Source organism: Somniosus microcephalus, chromosome 6 (genome assembly GCF_052327205.1).
Source record: "Somniosus microcephalus isolate GS21.2 chromosome 6, FLI_Smic_1.0, whole genome shotgun sequence".
Taxonomy (NCBI): domain Eukaryota; kingdom Metazoa; phylum Chordata; class Chondrichthyes; order Squaliformes; family Somniosidae; genus Somniosus; species Somniosus microcephalus.
In genome coordinates this window covers 61,118,906-61,145,118 of record NC_140992.1, presented here as the reverse complement: position 1 = coordinate 61,145,118, position 26,213 = coordinate 61,118,906, and the positions used below count along the sequence as shown (strand labels likewise).

Below are 26,213 nucleotides of genomic sequence, written 5' to 3'. Positions count from 1 at the left end.
AACTTTTACACGAGGCGATGTATCCTTCCTGTTATGAATCAGCCTGCTACTTAGTCTGACAGAATCCAATGGATGCAAGTACCCTGGAAGGGGTGGAATAGTCCGTGACCAGCTGTGCTGCCTCTACCCCATGTCTACCCCAGACCTTACATACAAATATGCACATTTAGGCCATCAACTCTTAGTGTTGGGAATCTACACCAGCACTATGTCATACACTAACGTATCAGAAAATTAAGTTTTATATTTATTAAACTTGAACCGTTCAGTTTTCTGTTTCAACTTGTAGTCTATTTTTTGTACTGTTTGAAATAAAATGTGGAAGAAATTTCTAATCTATAATTTTTTTTAAAAAGAGACCTCGCATTTGTTAGAAAGGAACAAAAAACTTGCAGTCATACCTTTCATATCCTCAGGACATCCCAAAGCACTTCACAGCCAATGAAATACTTTTTAAGTGTAGTCACTGTGGCCGTGTAGGCAGATGGTTCAGCCAACTAGTGGACAGCGAAGTCCCACAGACAGCAATGAGATAAATGATTAATAAATTTGTTTTGGTGGTGTTCGTTGAGGGATAAATAGTAGCCAGAACACAAGAACTCCCCTGCTCTTCTTCGAATAGTGCCATGAGATCTCTTGCATCCAACTGAACAAGCACACAGGATTTAACAAATCATCTGAAAGACAGCGGCCTGAATTTGGTGGCCTGAATTTTGTGGTTGTAATGACAGTGAAACTCAACGTTCACTGTCATTACTCTGAAACGGACAGAGACTTCTGGCGTCCACATGCAGAGTTAAATGCGGAAATCCAGAAGTTGCTGTCAGTGATTCCCTGCTCCTCTACAGGGTGTGCTGTTGAAGTCCCCATAGATGGCAACCTTTAGAAATCAATTGTACTGACATGAACTTCCCCTTTTACGCTCTAATATCGCTGTTAAAACCCCCCGAAAAAGTTAAGCTTTGTTACATGAGGTGTAACTTGGGGTTTTAACACCGTACTGTCATAATTACTGCTGAACAACCTCTCTAGCCCTGAAAAACTAATTTTGTATTTGTGGAATGTCAAATTTTTCCATTAGGATAAAAACTTCATAGGTTTTTAATATTTTTTTAAAAGTTCATGATATTTCAGCTTCTAGCTTAATCTCATGTATATGTCCCAATATTCATTTTGCTCTCTGTAAAATGTATAAAAAGTGAAGGATAATCAGTGCTTTTTACTTCAAGGTTTGCTGTCTGAGAGAATTCTTCAATGTGATTGGCTGCTTAGCCTGCTTGATGACATCAGATGCTGGAGATCCCCTAGTGTTGGCGCCAGAATGAAATTAACGTCAGGAAAGGTGAAATAGACGTCACAGAGATCGCTAGATCTTTGTGGGCAGCTTTCTTCGAGGTCAGCACCGAGCGCTGTCATTTCACCGCTGATCGCAAAATCCGGGCCAGCATCTTTGACAATGCAGCACTCCCTCTTTATATAAAAAAATAAATGTGACCTGAAACTCAATGTTATATACGTACAAGACATTTTTTTTAAAAGCCTAACCAAGACCATGTTTAAGCCATGTAATTCCTGTAAAATGCAATGTCTGATATGGGTGGATCTGTAAGGAGTTATTGTAAGATAGATGTTTCTTTCCTCACCCAGTAAAAGACAATCCTATTATTCAATGAACATTCAACTGTGTATAGTCAATTCACGTTCTCCATCAGTGAGTAAATATAGATTGGAGTATGCAAATCCCAAACATATTTTACTTCTTCAATTCACTGAACTAATAAGTGTCACCTGGATTGAATGATACTTGAAATAAAGTGACCCATCAAGCAAAGAGCTCCATCTTGCAACACACACAACATTGCAAACAATACTAAAGAACCATAACCAATTCAACTTGAGACTACTGGTCTCCTGAACCTTCAACTGCCATAAGTCAAACTGATTCCCTTCTGTTCAGTGCTTGGTATTCAGAAGTTAAATAAAATGCCCTCAGAGACTATGACAAAGCTATTGCAAGTCTCTTCCAATAATTTTTCTATACGGTGTGTAATTATGGTGCAGATTAAGTCCTACTTCACAACTATTAGTGTGTATCTTCATTAGAAGTTTTGAAAGCACTGCAGTGTAATTAAATAAGTGTACATTTCAAGGTAAAGTAGCAAGGATACAATTTGTAGTTTTAGTCAGTACACTGAAATTGTTCACCAGCAGGTGTCAGCCTTGGCTCAGTGCTGCATCTCTCGCCTCAGAGTCAAGTTTTGGGGCTCAAGCCCCACTCTAGAGACTTAGCACATAATACAGGCTGGCATTTCAGTGCAGTACGGAGGGAGTTGTCATCTTTCAGATGAGACATCAAACCGAGGCCCCATGTGCCCTCTCAGGTGGATGTAAAAGATCCCACGGCACTATTTGAAGAGCAGGGGAGTTCTCCCTTGTCTTCTGGCCAATATTTATCCAAACCAACATCTCTAACACAGATTATCTGGTCATTAGCTCTTTGCCGTTTGCGGGACCTTGCTGTGCACAAATTGGCTACTACATTACAATAGTGACTACACTTCAAAAAAGTACTTCATTGGCTCTAAAGTGCTTTGGGACAATTTGGGGTTGTGAAAGGCACTATATAATTACAAGTTCTTATCATGGATTATGCACATACAAATATTCTTCAACCACATAATAGGAAAATAAATCACATTTCAAAAATCATATTTTCTAATTCTTTCATTAACTATATGGCAACACAGAATAAGATACTTAAAAATGTTTTCCTGCTGTCACCATTCTGTTAGCAACACTATAACATTTCCTACGTTTGCTACTTCATGAAATCATAAAAGCCATTGCAAGAACCGGTTTACGATTTCACTATAAATAGAAATCAGAGAAAATCTTTCTGCTACATTGTGATTTTGTGAACACAGAGCAGCCAGAGGGAATGTTGTCGTGTCGTTTTACAGAGCAGAAGTGTTGTGCCTTGTTTTGGAGTGCCTGATGTGGATAATAGATGTTCAAAATGGAAAAAAAATTCAAATTCCCCAGGACTGCTCCCCTCTCCAATAAACAAACATTCAAAATTATAAATTTAAATCTTAAGAAAAACTGAATTTAGTCCTTACCTGTGAGCTCCTAGGTTTATGCAACTGATCCCCAGATTGTACCTTGACCGGATGAAGCCAGGCTGAATTTCCAAAGCCCTTTGGTAAGCCTCAACAGCCTCTTCACTCCGATCTCCATTTGCTAAGGTGGCACCCAGGCGATTCCACAATAAATAATCCTTGGAAATAAATATATATTTTTAAAGCTATTGTCATTACATGATCTTATGACGAGCATTTCAGAGAAATTCCAATTGGCAAACTTCATAATGCTTTTGTGCTACATTCCTGTGTGTGTTTTATCTTCAGTTGTTAACCCATTTATTTTTAAATAGTTGTTAACCCAATAACTTTAAATGCATGACTTCTGCATAAAATAGTGCCACAGGAACATAAGATGACTGAAAGTATTAGTTCAGAAATTCTACCCTAATAGTTCTTGGTTTTGTGGCCTTCCGGCAACACTAAAATAGAAAAAGTGTTTAGTTTTAAATCTTAGACCTTGATATGTAATTGTTTTTTTTTAAGCTATTTGAGCAGCATCACAATTACAATTAAAAAAGATATGTTATCTTGATGGGAAGTGTGGCAAAGCAGAGACATTTTTGTCTTGTGTTAGATTAATAATTTGGATGTTTTATTACTAGTAAAAGCACAATAATTTTAAAAATGGATTCACACAGATTATGGCCAGTCCTTTTGAACAAACTACAACTCAACCTATATGAGTTACCTGCAAGTCTCATGCACCCGAGAGAATAAAAGGCAGTTTAATCTGTTAATGTTTGCTGAATGTACTGTCATTGGTGTCAATTTGTTGAGTACTATCCTTGATAGCTAAACGATGAATCATTAAGTTCTAACTATCACAGATCATTTAAACTGGTGAACAAATATCCTATATAATGGAGAAGAATGGTAGACCATTTAATGGGATTATGGGAAATGCACATTTAAAAAAAAGAGTTTGTTTCAGTACACTTTCAAAGGCTTTGAAATGACATTGCTATAGCTGATTTTATCTCCAAAGTCAGTCTGATACCAGGAAACAGACTGGGTTATGCTAACTGAATATTTTGCTGTACAATAAGTGAACATCCTTTTTCAAGATTTAGTGCATATCGAGATATATGTTTCTGATGTAATAAGAAAAGTTTGTTAACTGATGTAACTACATGGGCCTGCTTTTGCAGTAGAAAAAGTGAGGCTAACCGCGCTCACCGTTATTTGCATGGAAATTGGACAGCAACTTCCAGCTACTGCACATGTACAGTTAAATACAGAAATCAGGAAGTTGCTGTCAGAGATGCCCTGCTCCTCCAAAAGCTGCACAATAAAGGTATGAGATTCCAATATTCAACTGAAGTAGATGGAACAGCATGAGGTTGCTGTACTTGCCTGATATATATATGAGCTAAATGGGTCAGAAAAAATAAGAGCTTGTCTATTCCAGCATAAGTACCTTTTTTAATGATGTGATAAGTCTTAATTACTGCCAAAATAACCTCTCTGGCACTGAAAATTTAATATTACAAGTGTGGAGTCTCATTGCTTCAGATTTTAATTATTGTTGGAGAATTAAAAAAATAAAAACATTTAAATAATTAAAAATTAAACTTTGTCTCTTAATCCATTCTTTATTTTGCTTTTTGTACCTGATTCGACATTGAATTCACTATTCTAACTGACACTTGCTGGTTCAGACTCTGCACTGCTCATTAACTATTCTTCAATCTGATTGGTTAAGGAGACACACAGTTGCTTTCCCTGTTTACACAGGTCCCAGATGCTCTGTACTTTTTGGATTGCTGACTGGTAGGAACTTCCAGTGCAAAAGCCCGTAGAATGTCTATGGGCAAGTGCAAGTGAAACAAATGGCTGGTGCCATTCATTTGCTACTGACCGAAAAATCTGGCCCATTGGTTTGTACTGACTACTATTCATTTACCTGTTTTATGTTTAACTAAATTACTTTTTGGCTTGTAGCTGGTGTATGAGAGATGAGAATCACATACATTTCCAGTCAGCTGAAATAGAGCAGCATGGGTTGCCTGTTTGACCCCTGGATCTCACTCTTGTTTAGTGTTGAGCACTAAATTGTGCCTTGTATGACATGTCATGGATAAAAATGTCCCTGGATTATAATGATTATATTTTTTCACTCTTTCTTTTATTGTATATGATTCTTGTATCTAGATACGTTGGATTGTATGGCAAAATGTAGCCAAAATGGAATATCAAACAAAGAAACTATATTAAACTTATTATTCCCACATCCTGCTAACAGAATATACACTTTTCATTGTCACAGTCTCCAATTTAATTTCTTGAAGTTGAGAAATCCTAGTTAAACTGGAATCTTATTAGAATGATTTACAGTAAAAATATGCAATCATTCAAAACAGTGAGATTTTACCTGTGGTCTAATTGTAAGGGCAGCATTGAATGCTTCAACAGCTTTATCGTATTCTCCACTGAGGTTAAAAAGTACACCTAGTCCAGTCTGCAGGTCTGGATCTATTGCATCGGAATTCTGATGGGCTGCTTTCAAAAACAAATCTTTCACTTCTGCTAGGAATAAACTAAAAAGGTTTATGGTAATTGAGTGTCAAATAACTAAAAGTTTTCCATTTACAAGTGGGTGCATTAACTACAATAGTAAAGTCAAAAATAGATTGTGTGCAAGTTACTTTTTTTGGCAATAGCAGTAATTATGTTTGCAAAACAAATTCTTCACCACTGCCGAAAGCACAGATTTGGATTTACCTGCCAGCTGTTTCTTTGCATTCCCTTCTTCCAAGAGCTGGAGACCCAGTTTTCCCCCTTATTAGATACTTGTACTTGGGATTATGTCTAATCCAGTTTTTTAGGGCTTCACTGGCCTCCTGTTGTAGACCTGTGTTGGTGAGGCTTACTGCCAATGCCATAAGAGCAACCAAGTTGCAAGACTGCAGTTCTAGACATCTAGAAGAAAAAAGTAAAAAATAGATATGCTGATGTTCCAAGGACTGGTGTGGCACAACATTTTCATTCTACATCATAGTCAATGCTTTGGAAATGACTTTATAGATCAGGAGACTGAGGACAACTACTGGAAAAATAAAATTATACAATTTACATGAGAAAATTGTAACAGTTTGGGAAATACTAATTTGAACAAGTTGGGTAACTATATATTAATTCCAACAATGCACTGCATTAAATGATACTCATTCAGCATATAATCTAATATACAGTACTAGAAGGTAATTGCATGCAGGATACATTGGGTGTAGCTGGATTGGTTAACTGATCAGTTTAAATGAATTGCATCCAACAGAGTGTTTAGGGTAATTTTTTTTAAGTGATCTCTAAAGTATTGCTTTTAAGAACTTAAGGTGCAAAGTTGAAAAGGTTGTGTTTAGTTGTCCAACAGAAATTGCTGACTAGCCACATACACGAATTTTAGTAGAAAACACCTATGTACACTCAAACAATACAGGCAAATGGACTTCATGTGTATATTTAAACAATATACCACCATTAAGTAACCAAGGAAGTAAAAAAAACTTGCACACTCTGCTTTTTTGTCTTACCAATTTACTGACAAATGTACAAACGGCTAAAGTACACGTGCATACAATGTGCGAATCAGAGTATTGAGATCATGTACCCAACAATGGTGTCTGTTACTCATTTTTGATTTTCTAATCAGAAATGCAATTATCCACATCTGAATTTCCAATTAGCCACATGTAGATATTGGCTAACTTATTGGACAACACTGGTTTAGATAAATTAGGAAGAAAAGATGACAATATAATGGTTCTGATGCGATGGGATGTTCTAATTCCCCATAATTTAGTTTTTGTCTCTATCGTTTTCCTCACAATTATATTTCCTTCACACTTAATCTATTACATTAGCTGTGAAATTACACAGTGCAATATTAGCAAATGGATGTTTAGCATATTGACAGTTTAAAATAGTGGAGAGATGAATCTCAATGGAATGTGGTAAGCGCTCATAATAAGCTAATAGTCTATGGTGCAATTTCAAGCCCATTGTATTGTCTTGGATGTTGTTTATTCCCCACTTACTCTTTCTTGGTTTTGAACTTGTTCTCTTGCTTTTTACTTCCTCTCCATTCCTCACCTTTCATACTGCACATGGCAAAGCCACATTTATTGACCATCCTTGGTGGGCCTTTTTCTTGAATTGCTGCAGTCTTTTGTGTTACTGGTGATCCCACAATGGTATTGGTTTGGAAATTCGAGGATTCTGACCCAATGTCAATGAAGGGTTTTGAAAGAGTAAATAAGGAGAAACCAATTCCAGTGGCAGAAGGGTCGGTAACGAGAGGACACAGATATAAGGTAATTGGCAACAGAATCAGAGGGGACAGGAGGGAAAAAAATGTACACAGTGTGTTATGATGATCTGAAATCCACTGCCTGAAAGGGTGGTGGAAGCAGATTCAATAATAACTTTCAAAAGAAGTGGATAAATACTTGAAGTGGAAAAATCTGCAGGGCTATGGGGAAAGAGCGGGGAGTGGAACTAATTGAGTAGCTCTTTCAAAGAGCCGGCACAATCATAATGGGCTGAATGGCCTCCTTCGGTGCTGTTTCATTCATGAATGCCAATGAAGGCAAGATAGGTTCAATTGAAGATAGTGTGTGACTTGGAGGTGGTGATGTTCTTTTGATTTTGCTGCTCATGTGCTTCTTGATGGTACAGGTTTCAGGGCTAGGAGGAGCTGTCCAAGTAAGCTTGGGGAGTTGCTGCAGTGCAGCCTGTAATTTTTATACATACTGTAGCTAGACTGCACAGGTGGTCAATAGAGTCCAGTGGCAGAGGTGCTGATCAAGTGGTCTGCTCGGTCCTGGATGGTGTTTAGCTTTTTGAATGTCGCTGTACCCATCTAGATAAGTAATGATTATTCATCATACTCCTGATGTGAGCCTTGTAGATGGTGAAGAGGATTTGAAGGGTCAGAAGGCGAGCCACTCGTTTCAGAGTACACAGCCTCTGCCCTCTGCTTGTAGCATAATTGATATGGCTGGTCCTGTTAAGCTTCTGATCAATCTAACCCTTAGGATGTTGATGGTGAGAAACTGGCGATGGTGGTGCTGTTGAAGTTCAAGGGGAGGTGGTTGGATCTTTTCTTGTTGGAGATGCTCATTGCGTGGTGCTTAAGAGCCGCAAATATTACCTGCTATTTTTCAGCCCAAGCCTGGATGTTACTCAAGTCTCACTATAGGCTCATATGGGCTACTTCATTATTGGAAGAGCTGTGAATGGAGATGAACACTATGTTTGTCAGGGAATAGCCGCACTCCTGACTCCTACGTTGGTAGGAATATCATCAGTGAAGATCGCTGGGCTAAGGACTTTTTTCTTGGGCTCCTTGGTGCCATACTTAGTTGAATACTGCGTTATGTTGAGGACGGTTACTCTCAACTCTTGTTTGCCATTCAGCTTGTGTCCATTCCTGGATCAAGTTCATGATGAAATCTGGAAGCACGGCTCTGGCAAAACATAAACTGACCACTGTTGAGCAGGTATCGCTTATTACACTTTTGATGGGTCCTTCCATCACTTTGTTGATGACTGGGAGGAGGCGGATAGGGCAGCAATTAGTGGGGTTAGATTTGTTCTATTTTTTGTAGATATGACATGCTTGGGCAATTTATCACATTGTTAGGTGAATGCTAGTATCATAGCTGCACATGAATAGGTTAGATTGAGGGGTGGCAAGTTCTGGTACACAGGTCTTCAGCATTACAGGATATTGTCAGGATCCATAACTCGCAGAATCCAGCATACTCAGCTGCTTTTTGGTCTTTGGAAACCTCTGGATGTGGCTGAGTGGGATCGTCAACTTGGCATTTATTGGCTGAAGCTGCTTGGAAACACGTCAGCCTTCTCTTGCACTCATGCTGGGCTCTGCCATGGTTGAGGTTGTTCTGCTTTTATTAATTACCTGACTGTTCACCACCATTCCCAACTGGATGTGGTAGGGCTACAGAGATTTGATTTCATCCATTAATTATGGGACTGCTTAGCTCTAACTGTAGTCTGCTGTTTTTGGTGTTTATCGTACATGTAGCCCTGTGCTGTAGCTTCACTAGTTTGTCACCTCATTCTCCTCCCAGCAGCAGTGTTCTGGCAGGGTGGGAATTCTGGCCACCCTTCAACCCTGACCCAAGTTTCCTAGGTTGGGGCTCATAACTCATGCATTGCAAGCTCTTGGCAAGACTGCTGCTGCAGCACCATCAGAAGAGGTGGCCAAATACTTTAAGGGGCACAATAGCCCCAAAAGATCAGGGAATTTGCAAAAGCCTATACATGAAGGTTAGTAGAAGTCATTAAAAGAGCCTCTCCCTCCATTGAGGGACCTCAGAGCTATTACAGCCACTTCTCAGGGCCTATCACCATATTCTGCATGTCAGTCCTGGGAAGCGGTGGCAGCAGGATCTGGGACCAATGTCTCTTGCCACCATCTACTTGTGGTGGGTGATGAAGAGGCAGCCCGGTGATGAAGAGGCAGCCCGTGACAGTGCTGGTGGAGTTGGGAAATCCAGGTCGAGGAAGTGAGGCAGTGGTAGAAATCAGCAGCAGATGTTGCTTCATTCTGCATTACTATCTCACCCCCTCTCAGGTCGGATTGTGGTGGAGAATCCAGCCCTTTGTCTTCACAAAGAATGCTTGGTGTTCACTCCTACCAATGCTATTGTGGACAGATGTGTCTGTGACAGATGGATTAGTGAAAACGTGGTCAAGTTGGTTACTCCCACATGTTGGTTCCTTCACCACCTGACTCAGGCTTTAGCTTGGCATCTATGTCTTTCAGGATTTGGCCAGCTTGGTCAGTGATATGCTACTGAGCCATACTTCATGTGGGCACTGAAGTCCCCCACACAGAGTAAATTCTGTATCTTTGTTTTCCTCTGTCCTTCCTCCTAGTGGTGTTCAACTTTGAGATGTACTGAGGGGGTGCGATAGCTGGGGATCAGAATTCTTAATTGACCTGAAGCTGTGTGGTCTGGCGTCAATATTGAGGACTCCCAGGGCCAAGTTCACTTGTCTGTATACTCTGTGCCCCAACCTCTGATTGATTGGTGTATATTGTCAGTAGAACAGAATATACACCAAGGAATGGCAATGGTGAAATCTGCGACATTGATAGATAGGTTTGATTAGGAGGAGTTGTAAGTTATGCTGTTGCTTGACTGGGTGGTGGGACAGCCCTCCCAACTTGGGCATCAGTCCCCAAATGTTACTGAGGAGGTCTCCACAGGATCAACTGGGCTGGGATTGCCAGAGTCTAGTCTTGATCAGATACCTGCATCATTGTGGATAGATTTGTCTGATCTGATACTGTTCTGTAGCAATTGTTCTAGAACTGAGTGGCGAGCTAGGCCATTAAGAGTCAGCTACATATTGTGGGACTGGAGTCACATGTAGTCCAGACTGGGTAGGAGTGGCAGGTTCTCCTCCCTGAAGGACGTTGGGCACTAGTCCATAAATTACCAGATTTATTGAATTAAATTTGACAAGTTGGTTGGATTTAAACGCACCATCTCTGGGTTGCTAGTCCTGTACCAAAACCATTATTGTTCTGTACCTGCTGTAATCTGGATGAGTGCAGTTTTAATCCTCTAACAAGGATCCATCGGAGGACAAGAATGGGGTATTGGGGTTCAATTCCAGAGAGAGCTACTCTTTCCAAAGGCAGCAGCAGGTAGGCAAAAAAAACTATAAATGGAACAACCAAAACCACCCCCACTTTCTCACCTTCAACTGGGTTTCTTTTCTCAACATAATAAAATGGAGCTTAAAAAATGTCACGTGCATGCTCTTGCAACAATTCTTCAGCTATTGTCGGCTATATTAAGAAAATGATGCCAAATATTGTTAAAGGAATTTACTGAGGGGGAAATCTTGTTTGTTGCAATTTTGGCCATGTTTTTACCCCCTTTGGTTCATGAAGGCAGTAGCGTATATTTCTGCACTTATAAATGCTCATACCAGATTCCTCCCCTGCTAAATGCATTTTCATCATCTGAATTTTGTATAATAACAAAAAAATTAACACATTAATCCATGGACCAAATTATGTTCTGCAGTGGAAACCACATAACTCCCACTTGCTGATACAGAAAATAGTGTAGACATTTTATGCTTTGTTATTGTTTACCTCTGGAGAGCGACAATTGCAGCTTGCTCATTTTCATTATCTGCTTGTGTGGTACCCAAGTATTGCCAGGCCTGTGTATATACCAACAATAATATCAATGCAAAGAAGCAATAGCAATAATAATATATTCACAAAATACAATCTTTATATTACAGAAAAAATACAATTTTTAATAGATAAAATGTTTTTTTGACAGTGACCACATCCTTTTTTTTGTATTTTTAAAAATTCTTTAATTCCATAAGGACTAGGTGAATGATTTTTGAACTGGCTAGTGTTAAAATTAAAAGTGACAAAATGAAAGTTGTCCTTTTATCTTGAGAAAACCAGCTAAGAATGGGGCCCAAGGCTGTCTGCAAGAAAGCAGGCCAAAAGTTGTGTTGTGGCAATTTATCAGACAAAGAGAAACTGTGTTTGTATGATGGGGCAAATGTACAGTGTGCCAGCATTAGTGCTTCCTGAGTATCACAAGTGCTGGGTGTCACTGCTCATTAAAATGGCATGCTACCATTACGCCTTTGTTCTGATTGACAGATCTATAACCAGAAGCTGCTCACTTCTGGACGCAAGTAGTATGAGCTTTTGTTGGTTCTTTAGTACCATTCACGTCCTTTTATTGCATGTCCAAATCATTTGAGATGAGTCAGGACTTCCAAGGAGCCTTAAGTGCCCATAATTCTGTATTTCTAAAACAGTTAAAAAGGACTTGAAAGCACAATAACTACTTGTTATGCTGGACTGAGCAATCTGGTGAAAGCTAAGTACAGGAAACTTTGTGTTATCCGAAGGCTAAATGTCCGGCAAGCTCGAGCCACCGGCAAAAATCAGGAGCCGTTTTTTTCTTTTCGTTGCTTTTTTCTCAACAGTCAAGCTCTGCAAGGTCTGTAGCTAAGCAACAGCTTCAGCTAGAGACGCAACAGAGACGCTTGCCGACTGTTTAGAAGCTGTTGCTAAGCAACAGGGTTTGTTGATTCACACGGAGCTGAAAATCTCCGTATGCTTCAACATTAGCGCTGGAGTGTCCGGCAGTTTTGAGGGAATGGCAACAGCTCGGTCCCGTTGGTGCCGGATAGCACAAAGTTTCCTGTAATATATTGCTATCTATGCTAACGTTTTATTCTTGCTTTTGTATAATTTTACATACAACAAATGTAATTAATAGTTTTAGTCTGAGCTATGTGGTTGTCAGTGTGGTTCTGGAGAAATCTGAAGCACACAATGGCTAGGCTGTAATATTTCTCATGCACATCCCCAGTAATACAAGGAATCATAATTCACTCTGTGCTATCTTAGATACTTCAAAAAGGTCAAGTTTCAGTTCATGGGAAGCATGGCCTTACCTAAAAGAAATGACATTTTGGGCTGATAAACCAATGAAAGGCACTCAGTCTGGTGAAATGCATCAGGCACCCGCTCCATGTATTATCACAGCAGCACACCCCATTGTGGATGGCGAGTGCAAAAGGGGCTGGAGATTTACATGCAAATTGTGTGCTAGGCTCATTAGGCCCCTAACTTTCATTTAAATTAGGCAGCCACCCCACAATGCAGCTGAGCAGCAGCCACACAGTGTCCATTTGGAATGGGTGCTGAAGGGATAGTCACTAATAATCTATATTCTATATCTCCTGCCCTTCGTAGAAAAACAACCCAAAGTACTTCACAATAGAGGAAAAGGATGTCGAGCCAAAAAAGGAGATATTTGAAGCAGTGACCCTTGGTCAAAGAGGTGTTTTGAAAGGAGGGTGTCAAAAGGAGGCGAGGGGAGTGTAGAGGCAGAGGGGTTTAGGGAAGAAACTCCAGGAGCACAAGACTTGGATGACTAAAGGCATGGTCACCAAAAGTAGGATGAGGGGAGGGAAATCCACAAGAGTCTGGAATCAGGGGAGTTGAGAGTTTGAGGGGTGACTGTAGAGTGCAGAGATAGGAAGGGGTGTGATCATGGAGGGATTTAATCACTAGGATGAGAATTTTAAATTTGAGGTGTTGTGGCACCAGGGGAGACTTTAAAATTGAACATTTGTTACTAAGAATAAGGTTATAGTTGATTTCTTACTCCTGTTCTCACTGCAGGCCAACAATGCTGATACAGTGCAGCCCAGAGAACCTGCACCAACATCTAGTGTTTATTTATAGTTTTTAAAAATCAATAAATGTTACACATTGTAGAAGCAACTGCAAAACAATTTACAACATTTGAACTGTTTGTCTAAAATCTTCTCTTTAGAAATGTATTTCATTTATTTCCTTGTCCTCATGTGTCCTGGGAGAGAGGACAGGCTAGAGATCTGGTCCCAAGCCTCTGTCAATTGTGCTGTACAGGTGGTAATGAAGATGTGTGGGAATAGCCTGGGATGATTTTCCTGCTGCTTTTAACCTCCTTTGTTGTGAGGAAGTGCCCGATTTTCACTTGGCACCCGTCCACAAAGAAATACTCCATGATGCGGTATACTGGAGCTCTGAATCACATCAATATGCCATCCCATTTGGAGTTTCTGTTGTAATAGCTAGTGTCAGCCTTGGCTCAGTAGTATCACTCTTGCCTCTGAGTCTGAAGGTTGTGGGTTCAAGTCCCACTCCAGAGACTTTAGCACAAAATCTAGGCTGACACTGAGGGAGTACTGCACTATCAGAGGTGCCGTCTTTCAGATGAGACGTTAAACTGAGGCCCCGTCTGTCCCCTCAGGTGGACGTAAAAGATCCCATGGCATTATTCAAAGAAGAGCAGTGTAGTTCTTCCTGATGTCCAGGACAATATTTATCCCTCAACCAACATCACAAAAAACAGATTACCTGGTCATTATCTTAGTGCTGTTTGTGGGATCTTGCTGTGCGCAAACTGTCTGCTTCGTTTTCCTACCTTAAAACAGATGACTAATCTTCAAAAGTAGTTAATTGGCTGTAAAGCGCTTAGGGATATCCTGAGGTTGTGAAAGGCACCATATGAAGTAAAGTTTTTCTTAGTGAAATTAACAACAAAAGATTGTGGGAAACAGGGCCCCAAATTTGCTCAAGTCTGTCGGGTCAGTGGGGGAGCACCTCATTGACATGAGGCAGGTGGGTGCAAGTGACATTTGATATATTTCTTATGCCCAGACAGCTTCCGCAACCCCAAATGTGCTGCAATCGGCCCTGAGCAAGAGGCTGATCCACTAAATTGTCAAATTCTTAGGGGCTCCAGGCTGATTGCCTAGCTTAGCTCCACTGCTGGGGCTCGCACATGCCATTGTAGAGACCAGTACGCTTCACGTTACTGTGCATAAGGGACACCACGGTGATATCAAGTCCCCTTCCAGGACCAGGTGCAGAAACTCTCATTTGGGGAGTCCCTGGCCAGTCATCTGCTTTGTAAGGGGTAAACGGAAGTTCCATCCCTTACAAGGCACGAAGGAAACTTTCAGAAATGGCAGAAGCTTAACATAACCAGTCTCCACTGTTTCCCTGGAGGTTCCACCAGTTCCTGCTAGAGTTAGATCTTAGCATGCAAAAACGCTTTTACTATGGATAGCTTAATTGGTTTGTAACATACACTGCAAATGTTACTTAAAATGAGACATCCCTATTGTACTCAGCACATCCTTGCTGTGTCTGTACTTCACATAATCTGATAGTTATATAATATGGATTTTATAATTCTCATCCTTGTTTTCAAATCCTTCTAAACTCCTCCAGTCCACAGATCTCTGTGCTCCTCCAATTCTGGCCTCTTGCACATCCCCAATTTTCATTGCTCCAGTATTGACATCCATGCCTTCAGCTGCTTAGATCTTAAGCTCTGGAATTCCCTCCCTAAACCTCTCTGCCTCCCTACTTCTCCTCCTTTAAGATGCTCCTTAAAACCTACCTCTTTGACCAAGCTTTTGGTCATCTGTCCTAATACCTTCTTATGTGGCTCAGTGTTAAAATTTGTTGATAACACACTTGTGAAGCGCCTTGGGATGTTTTACAATGTTAAAGGCGCAATATAAATGGAAGTTGTTGTGGTATATGTTAAGTCTGTGAATTATTTAGTTAATTAAGACACAGACTAATGAGTAACAATAAAAACAGGTCTTTACTGGTTGGAGGTAGGGACTATACTGAATACAAGATTACTGCACAGTGCTTATATACCGGTGTGTTCACCCCCGGTATTACGTCTACAGCAGCCTGAGAAAGTAGTACATCTCTTAAGGTGGAACAGGCTTAAGCTCTCTTAAGGTGGAACAGGTTACATACACAACACTCCTCCCTTCTTAGCTTTATAGTCATCCCCCCATTTAACATAACATAATAACATATATACATATATAACTTCATGTTTAACGTAACATATCACAGATTCAGTCTCTGCGGAAAACAGTTCACAGATTCAATCTCTGTGGTGTAGTCAGTTCACGTTACTCATTCAATAGTCCTTTCATGGATTTAACAGCTTGAACTTCCGAACTGATTTGGCTCCATTCGGAGGGACCACGTGTGTGATCTGGTAGAGGTGATAATGGTTCAGATGGGTCATCTTCTGTTTTTACTTTTCCTTTTCTGCTTCTTGGAGACTCTCTGGGCTCCATTGTCAGCTGCCACAGCTGCCAGCGCAGTTCCTCCTTCTCTTCCTCCTGTTTCCGTCGTAGAGCCAGCTTCTCCCGATGTTCCGTAGACTTTTGGTGCTCCTCCATGATTTCTGCACTTTGGGAGTCGAAGTTACAAGTTGGGCAGGACAGGACATTGTAATATTCGGTGTCGTCCACCAGGTCATGGTAATATTCGGTGTCGTCCTGAGCTAGACCAGTGAGAGGGTCGTCTATTTCCTCCATACCCAGCTGGACGTTAGCCAGCTCTTGTTCCAAATCCAGACATCTTTCCTGAAGAGACTTCTTCATGTGTACCTCTGCATCCAGCTTTTTCTGGGCTTTCAGCAAGTCGTTTACTAGTGACCTCATTTGTGATTTTAATACTTCAACTTCCTTTGGAGATTGATTGATCGGACTATGCAATCCCTCTACCGGAGCAGCTGTTTCAGCGGTCTGTTGTTCTACGTTGACGTGAGTCAGCGTACTTTTGGCATCCAAGGGCTGCTCTGTTGCAGTCATCTCAGTCTGTGTTGCCACCTCAGCTCTTCCAATAACCTTTGAGAGCTCCGAACCCCTTTCGTTTGAATATTGAAGTTCGTGTTCAAGTTTTTCCCATTTCAGAGTCCTGTCCTTCAGCATATGCAGGAGTTGGCTGACCGTTAACTCCTCTGACATCAGACGTTTTGTGTGCTCCTGCTCCATTTTCTCCATCAGCTGCTTCTGTTGTCTTTCCAGATTCTCCAACTCTATATCAAAGAACTCTTTCGTTGCATTCAACTCTTGCTCAAAACGGCGAAGCATTTGTTCTAATTGCTGTTGTAGTTTGAAATGGAGTTGAGTTCGAGCCCGGTGTCCCTCAGAAATGGGCACATCAGTAGACTTGCCAGACTCAGAATCCACAGTTAAACTATGTTGTTGTTGCTCAGTGGAATTCTGTGCTGAAACTTTGTCTTTTGCACCTGAGTTGGGCTTACCATCATCCGTTCCAGAGTCTGGGCCGACTATCTTCACCGAGTTCTCACTCGTTATTGTTTGTAGGAAATGCCAGTCCATATTCATTTTCCTAATCCACTCCCGTCCTAGTTGTGGAGGACCTCCTTCAGATATCACATATAAGTCCATTATTTGACTGTCTTTGCCCTTGTGGACCACTGCAACCTCTATTTTCCCGATGGGGTACACTCTTTGCCCCGTGTATGTTTTCAATATAATCCCCGTATCCTGTAGGGGAATATGTTGGAATAACTTTCCGTAATCTTTCTTATTTATGACCGTCAATGCCGATCCAGTGTCCAATTCCAGTTTTACTTGGACTCCTTCTATCTGAAGAGTGACCCAAATTGTCTGGAGGTCTGCACCCTTACCAGCGTTGAGTACTCTTAAGCTAGCCAGTTCACTACAGCTTAAGCTAGCCAGTTCATTACTGCTAGCGTCTGAATCGGACTCCTGTTCGGTCACCTTGTGTACCTTTGTGTATTTTCCTTGCAGTGACTTTTTGTTGCTGGTCTTCTTCCCTGACCTGCATACTCTAGCTATATGTCCAAGCCTACCACAAGTTCTACATTTTTGGTTTTTAAACCAACATTGGTTCTGATCATGCGTTGTCTTTCCACAACGATAACATTTGCCAGAACTCACACCCAATTTGTGTGCACTGAGCTCCGGTGACCGTAGCTGCATTACTGCCGTGCCTCTCGCTGCGGCTTCGTGTGCTGCTGCCATAGTGACCGCCTTCTCAAGCGTCAGCTCATTCTCCTCGAGCAGTCGCTTTTGTGTATCCTGTTTAAATAAACCACACACAAATTTGTCTCGTAGTGCATCTGTCAGTCCCGTTCCAAACTGGCAATATTTCGCTAATTTACGCAATTCCAGCAAATAATCAGCATTGCTTTCATGCTGTAGCTGCCTTCTGTCGTAAAATTTAAATCGTTCCGCTAGCATCAGCGGCGTGGGGTTTAGATGATCTTTCAGGGCAGTAACAATCTCATCGAACGTCTTATCCGCCGGTTCATCTGGTGATAACAGGTGTTTCAATTGCCCGTATGTCTTCGCACCCATTAAATTTAATAATGTTAGAGCTTTATCTTGGTCACGAATTTTATTGGCCTTACAATAATTTTTTACTCTTTCAACATATATGGCCCAATCTTCGAGGTCACTATCAAAGGTGCTAATATTCCCGTGTTTAGGCATTGTAGATTTGCAATTTCTCAGATTTTATTTTCTTTACTTGTTATCAAAGATGGCGGCTTCCCGCTCTTGCCGTCGTCCTCCGCCCACAAAATGGCGGTTTTCCCGCGCTTGGCGGTCTTCACCCGTCCCCCGACGCCGTCTCCCTTCAGCCCCCGAGTGCGGCCCTTATCTTCGCCGCGATCGCCCGAGTGCGGCCCTTATCAGCGGATGCGATCGCTGGATCGCGAAGTGGCTCCCAACCGAAGCGGCTCCCGGCCTCTGGCTCACCCGCTCGCGCGGCTCTTGCTCGCTCCCTCCCGGGCTCTGGCTTACCCGCTCGCGCGTTTCACCACGGCTCTTATCAGGGATTGCGATCGCCCTTATCAGCGGATGCGATCGATGGCCCGGCTGCGCCTCGCACTTGAAAGCAGCCCGGCCCTTATCAGTGCTTGCGATCGATGGCCCGGCTGCGCCCCTCACTTCAAAGCGGCCCGGCCCTTATCTGCCGATCGCTATCGCCCTGTACCTCTCTCTTCCCCAGTCCTGTCTTCTACTCCGGTTCACAAGCTGATGGAGGCTTCAGGGTCCTAATGCCTGTCGCTTCCAGTGGGGTGGTGAGTGGTGAGGTTTGAAACCTCTCTTCAACCGCCGTGGAATAACTGCTGCAGGGTAAGAACCTGACTCGTCGCCAGTGTTAAGTCTGTGAATTATTTAGTTAATTAAGACACAGACTAATGAGTAACAATAAAAACAGGTCTTTACTGGTTGGAGGTAGGGACTATACTGAATACAAGATTACTGCACAGTGCTTATATACCGGTGTGTTCACCCCCGGTATTACGTCTACAGCAGCCTGAGAAAGTAGTACATCTCTTAAGGTGGAACAGGCTTAAGCTCTCTTAAGGTGGAACAGGTTACATACACAACAGTATATGTGCCTTTAAGAGCCCCCTGTGTACTGTAATGCCGGTAATGGCCACTCAGGCTATGTAAGCCTGTATATTGTCTTGTATCTGTTAGTTCACCTCCAGATTTTGTCTAGTAAACACCTGTAAACCAACTCCTGCATTCCGTGTCTTCATTAACACACGGATACAACAGTGGCGACGAATTGGAAACGGACTTACCTGCAATTCGGCAGCACCTCCAGGAGATCGATTCCTCAGACGAAGGAAGAAGAAAAAAAGAAAAAAAACTGTGGTTTCACCAGCTAGCCAGGCTGGTGGCAGGTACTGCAATAATCCTTCCTGGGCGGCGGGCTGGGGCTCGATCGGCTGGCTCTACAGCGGGGCCAAGCAGTGAAGGCGCAAGCAAACAAATACGAAGGGTGGAGCACTCGGGAGACGGCCAGCTCTGCAAAGCAGGTCGGCGTTCGGACCACGCAGAGGGCGGGGAAAGTCCCAGAGAGTCCAGCGGGAACAAGTCTCCGACTATTAAAAATATTTGTATAAATAAAAACCGTGGAGAACCGCGTTGTCAGCAGCAACAGCGGCGGGAAAGCGCGGGAGGCGCCATTTTTTTTTCAGCAAGGAAGAAAGGAAAGCGCGGGAGGCACCATTTTTTTTTAGGATGCCTAAGACTGGCAACATTACTACTTTTGATAGTGATGTAGAGGATTGGGCCACATATGTGGAAAGAGTGGAAGTATATTGCACAGCGAATGAAATAAAGGATGATAAAAAGGCCCCGGTACTTCTAAATCTAATGGGCGCAAGGACATACAGGCTGTTACGAAACTTAATCACTCCAGCCAAACCGATGGACAAGAATTTTAAGGAGATTGTTGATACCCTACACTGCCAATTCGGGTCAGGACTGGCAGATTCTCTACGAGACAAATTCGTCTGAGGTCTCCTAAGTGAAGGAACACAAAAAAGGCTACTTTCTGAGAAAGATTTGACACTGGACAAGGCTTTCAGTGCAAGAGGAGCTGCAGAGATACAGCAAAAGCCACAGGACTTCGGCACCCATGAAATGACATGGGGTTTCGAGAGATGTTATCGCTGCGGCAGATCCACCCATGACCAGAGGGACTGCTGGTTCAAGGACAAAGCATGCAGGCAATGTGGAAAGATGGGACACATTACACGTGTATGCCGATCTGGAAACAAAAAATCCACTGACAGAAAAAAAATCAATAAGGAAAAGTACAGAAAGGTACAAATGATGATGGACAGTAGCTCCGAAGACCTGAAGAGTGATAGCGACTCCGGAAACAAGAGACTAAGCTCTCTCAAATTACATAATGTAATTGCCAAAGAAGATTACCAGACCATTTGGGTTACCCTCATGATAGCGGGGTCCCCAGTTAAAATGGAGCTAGATACAGGATCAGCTCTGACCGTCAGAAGTAGACGGGATTACGAGCGGCTATTTCCGCATATACCTTTGAAAGACACATCCATTATCTTGAAAACATATACGGGGCAGAAAGTATACCCCAAAGGGAAAATAAAGGTGCCTGTTGTATACAACGGCAAGGAAATACAGAAGTTGTATTTATACATTCTGCAAGATGGTGGTCCACCGCTGTTGGGACGTGAATGGACCAGGAAGATACGTTTGGACTGGCACTCCATTCAGGCACTGACGGTGACCAGTAAGGAAAAAAATGATGATGACATCATACCTGAACGATTAAAAGACATCTTGGCCAACGCCAAAGAAGTGTTCCAACAGGAACTAGGAACCTTGAAAGGCATCACCGCCTCAATAAAGGTGGAAGATGCGGCAATTCCCAAGTTTTTTAAGGCAAGGCCGGTGCCATACGCAATTCGTCCAGCAGTCGAGGCAGAGCTGGAGAATTTGGAAAAGACCGGCGTGTTATCCAAGATAGATTGGAGCGAGTGGGCAACACCCATCGTCCCGGTCATGAAGAAAACGTTAAATAATGATAAATCTGAAGAACAGAGAAAAATTCGCATCTGTGGGGACTTCAAGGTGACTGTAAACCCAGTCCTTCACACGGTACAGTATCCTCTCCCGAGGATAGAAGATATTTTCGCCTCACTATCTGGAGGGAAACGTTTCACAAAAATTGACTTGGCACAGGCATATCTACAGATGGAGGTTGAAGTGGCCTCTAAAAAGTATCTCACAATAAACACACGCAAAGGCCTGTACCAGTACAATCGACTGGTTTTCGGAATAGCATCAGCTCCAGCTATCTGGCAAAGAGCTATGGAACAAGTCCATCAAGGGATTCCTGGGACTCAACGCTACCTAGACGACATCCTTGTAACAGGAGAAAACGACAACGAACACCTTGCCAATTTGGAGAAGGTGCTCACTAGGCTGAGAGAACGGGGCCTACGAGCAAACCGCCCCAAGTGCGAATTTTTCCAGAAACAAATATCATATTGTGGCCACATAATTAATGAAGAAGGGTTGCATAAGTCCCCTGAGAAAATTGAAGCGGTCATAAAAGCACCAGCACCTGAAAATGTCTCACAATTAAGGTCGTTCCTGGGATTGATAAATTACTACCATAAATTTTTACCGAACTTGTCAACTGTTCTGCACCCTCTTAACGAACTGCTACAAACGGGAGTAATTTGGGAATGGAGCGAGGACTGTAAACATGCCTTCCATAAATGTAAAGGCTTGATCACGTCCAAGGAAGTTTTGGCTCATTACAACCCATCACTGCCAATCAGACTGGCGTGCGATGCATCCCCTTACGGCGTAGGAGCGGTATTATCACATAGATTCCCTGATGGCTCAGAACGGCCGATAGCTTTTGCGTCACGCTCATTGAACTCAGCTGAGCGTAACTATGCCCAGATTGACAGGGAAGTACTCAGCCTGGTATGGGGAGTGAAGAAATTTAACCATTACCTACACGGACAAAAATTTACCTTGTTGACTGACCATCAGCCCCTCGTCTCCATATTCAACCCTAAAAAGGGTGTTCCCATTATGACAGCGCAAAGGCTACAGAGGTGGTCCCTTTTCCTAGGGGCACACCAATATGACATAGAATACAAAGGATCAAAACAGCATGGGAATGCTGATGGTTTATCGCGCCTACCGTTGCCAACGGTAGAAGAGGCACCTACAGTAAACCCAGTGGAGATGTTCCACTCAACCATACTGGAATGTCTACCAGTAACAAATTCTGCCATTGAAAAGGAAACGAGAAATGACCCGACTCTCTCACGAGTCTACGATTTAACGGTGAACCACTGTTGCCAGCATTCTCGCAAAGAAGAGAACAGCTGTCAGTGTGCCGAGGAACCTTGATGTGTGGATCCAGAGTGGTGATTCCACCCAAACTCCAGGATAAAGTGCTAAAGGAGCTTCACGAGGGGCATCTGGGTGGAGTGAAAATGAAGAACCTAGCCAGAGCGTTTGTGTGGTGGCCAGGTATCAATGGAGACATCGAAGAAATGACCAAGAGCTGCCTAGGATGCCAGAAGGTCCAAAACGCCCCACCACAAGCCCCTCTACATCCATGGGAGTGGCCCTCATCTCCATGGCAAAGGGTACACATCGACTTTGCTGGTCCATTTATGGATTCAATGTTCTTAATCGCGGTTGATGCACACTCCAAGTGGCCGGAGGTAATAAAGATGTCCTCCACCACCACGGAAAAAACCATCACAGTATTAAGGACCATATTTGCCAGGAATGGGCTGCCTGAACAGATCTGTTCTGATAATGGACCGCAATTTGTGTCCGAAGAATTCAGGAAGTTCTTAAAAAAACAATGGGGTTAAGCAGTACACGTCCGCCCCATACCATCCCGCCACCAATGGATTGGCTGAACGGTTTGTCCAGACCTTCAAGAAGGCCATAAAGGCCATGGGTAATGAAGACATAAAACTTCAGCATAAGGTAGATAACTTCTTGTTTGCATACAGGAATGCAACACACGTGGTTACAAACCAAACTCCCGCCATTATGTTCTTCAATAGAAGCCTAAGATGCCGGCTGGATTTGATCAAGCCAAACATCAGAAGGGACGTGGAGAACCGGCAATTTCAAGGCATGAATGAAAGGCCAACTAGAACCTTCCAGATAGGTCAACAAGTTTTGGCCCGGGACTACCGTACCGAGAAATGGCAGCCTGGAACTATTTGCACACGACTAGGACCGCTGATGTATACCGTGGACATTGGAGAAAGCATAATAAGGTGCCATGCTAACCAGATCATAGAGTCATCCGAAAAGGGACAACCTACACCACAACTCTATACGCCTAATGATGAAGTAGAGATACCCATAGTATCTACCTCCGATCCGGTGATACTGGAACCAGATGAACCTGACACTGGCATTCAAGCCGAATCAGCCTTGCCAAAAGAACCTACTACACCACCGAGGCGTTATCCGGACCGAGTCAGGAAGCCTCCAGAGAGACTGACTTATAATTGATTAACTGCAGCAATGTGTAGATTATTGTTCTTGTAACATGTTAATTAATGATTACTTAAAATATTATGTACTAGTTGTCTAAAAGGGGAGGAATTGTGGTGTATGTGCCTTTAAGAGCCCCCTGTGTACTGTACTGCCGGTAATGGCCACTCGGGCTATATAAGCCTGTATATTGTCTTGTATCTGTTAGTTCACCTCCAGACTTTGTCCAGTAAACACCTGTAAACCAACTCCTGCATTCCGTGTCTTCATTAACACACTGATACAACAGTTGTGATATCACACACGGATTCACTACACTTTAAATGTAGACATTAAATGGTCAACCAGAATTTTGTTACGTGGAGAGACTAGAGAAACTGAGGTTGTTCTCCTTGGAGAAGCGAAGGTTAAAGGGAGATTTAATAGAGGTGTTCAAAATCATGAAGGGTTTTAATAGAGAATCTAAGGTGAAACAGTTTCCAGTGGCAGAAGGGTTGGTAACCAAAGGACACAGATTTAAGGTGATTGGCTAAAGAACCAGAGGTGACACAGAGAATTAAAAAAAAATATAGCAGCAAGTTGTTATGATCTAGCATGCATTGCCTGAAAAGGTAGTGGAAGCAGATTCAATAATAACTTTCAAAAAAAGAATAAATACTTGGAGGAAAAATTTGCAGGGCTACGGGGAAATGGCAGGAGATTGGAACTAATTGTAAAGCTCTTACAAAGCCGGCACAGGCATGATGGGCCAAATGGCCTCCTTCTGTGCTGTATCATTCAATTCTATGTTGAGGGAGGGTGTCATTCAGTGCCAAATCTCACCACCAGAACTGCAGAGCAGTGAGGCAACTGATTCAATGATCAGACCAGGACAGGTTAAGATAACGCACTGGGCACTCTCCCCTTTCTTCCTTTGGCACTCTTTACCCTCTAAAATTAAGAGCCACATAACTAACACTTCACACTGCAGTCTGGCTAAAAGGGCATTACCTAGGGATCTTACAGTATGTGTAGCTATCTCCCTAAACAGCAATTACTTGCATATACAATCCTCAAACCTCTTCCTCTACAACAAGGGGATACCACCAAATTATTTACATCAGTTGTCTAATAATACCTGGGAAATAGTCTTCAATTGCTACCCTTGACCTAATTCACTCAAATCGAATTGCAGGAGAAACTTGTGTGCTATGCCAGTGGAAGTCAGGGCATCGGAGAGGGCATCCCTAATGTCAAGAGATCACCCGCTATGAGGAGCATGCCATGGAGCTGATGGACATGGACTCTATTCTTGTAGTGGGAGATTAAAGCCACATTGCTGGCAGCAGGTTTGTGACGGCACACCTACACAGTCACCATGGCATTTCTTGAACCTCCTTCTCTGTCGCCTTAATCCCAAGAGGGATATGGTCACCCATTCCTAGCTTATACCCTCCTTTCCTGCAGATTCACCACAATAACAGCAGGCAGAGGAGGAGGACAAGGATGATGAAGAAGAGGAGAGACTGGACTTCTTCCAGGTTGACTATGACAATGAGAAAGATGAGGCGGATGATGAAGAAGCAGGAGAGGAAGTTACCATCAAGCCCACTGTGGACCAAAGGCCTGACCAGCATTCCTCTGATACAATCCCTTCTATCTAAGATTAGCATATATGATGTTCCTGTAGAGAAGCAGCAACTGGAGATCAGATAGAGAGGGATAATCCAGGGAAAATCTAAGAAAGAGGCATCCCTTGGTGATGCTCAAGCTTTTCCTGGCTGCTGATCTAGAATGCCATTAATGAAGGACTATGTGAAGAGACTTTGTATTTGGATTCAAGGCAAGCACCGTGGGACGTTTTACTATGTTAAAGGCGTGACACAAATGCAAGTTATTGTTGTACAAGGCCTATCAGTTTCAAACTTCATGAACAGCACCTAAAATTGATGAAACAGCATTATAATCTGTTTCGCATCATTAGGCATAAGAACATAAGAAGCAGGAGTAGGCCATACGGCCCCTTGGGCCTGTTCCGCCATTCAATAGGATTATGGTTGATCCGAATCTAGACTCACGTCCACTTCCCTGCCCTCTCCCCGTGACCCCTAATTCCCTTATCTGCTAGGAAACTGTCTATCTCCATTTTAAATTTATTTAATGTTGCAGCTTCTCAGCCCTCTGAGTGAAGAAGTTTCTCCTCATCTCAGTTTTGAAAGGGCAGCCCCTTATTCTAAGATTATGTCCCCTAGTTCTAGTCTCACCCATCAGTGGAAACATCCTCACCGCATCCACCCGATCAAGCCCCCTCACAATCTTATATGTTTCGATAAGATCGCCTCTCATTCTTCTGAACTCCAATGAGTAGAGGCCCAACCTACTCAACCTTTCCTCATACGTCAACCCCCTCATCTCCGGAATCAACCGAGTGAACCTTCTCTGAACTGCCTCGAGAGCAAGTATATCTTTTCTTAAATATGGAAACCAAAACTGCACGCAATATACCAGGTGTGGCCTCACCAATACCCTGTATAACTGCAGCAAGACTTCCCTGTTTTTATACTCCATCCCCCTTGCAATAAAAGCCAAGATTCCATTGGCCTTCCTGATCACCTGCTGCACCTGCATACTAACTTTTTGTGTTTCATGCACCAGGACCCCCAGATCCCTTTGTACTGTAGCACTTTGCAGTTTCTCTCCATTTAGATAATAACTTGCTCTTTGATTTTTTCTGCCAAAGTGCATAACCTCACACTTTCCAATATTATATTCCATCTGCCAAATCTCTGCCCACTCACTTAGCCTGTCTATGTCCTTTTGCAGGTTTTTTATGTCCTCCTCACTCACTGCTTTCCCTCCCATCTTTGTATCGTC

General features: G+C 42.6%; 1 protein-coding gene across 1 annotated transcript in view; it reads right to left on the bottom strand.

Moving 5' to 3' along the window:
- pex5la (peroxisomal biogenesis factor 5-like a) overlaps positions 1–26,213 on the bottom strand; it is a 250,138-nt gene that overhangs the window by 18,630 nt on the left and 205,295 nt on the right. The window contains exons 9-12 of the mRNA XM_085990260.1: positions 11,281–11,351; positions 5,865–6,062; positions 5,515–5,680; positions 3,120–3,277 (exon numbers count right to left, since the gene is read on the bottom strand). Of these exons, the coding sequence (XP_085846386.1) occupies positions 3,120–3,277; positions 5,515–5,680; positions 5,865–6,062; positions 11,281–11,351 (593 nt within the window). The remainder of the gene's footprint in view (positions 1–3,119; positions 3,278–5,514; positions 5,681–5,864; positions 6,063–11,280; positions 11,352–26,213) is intronic.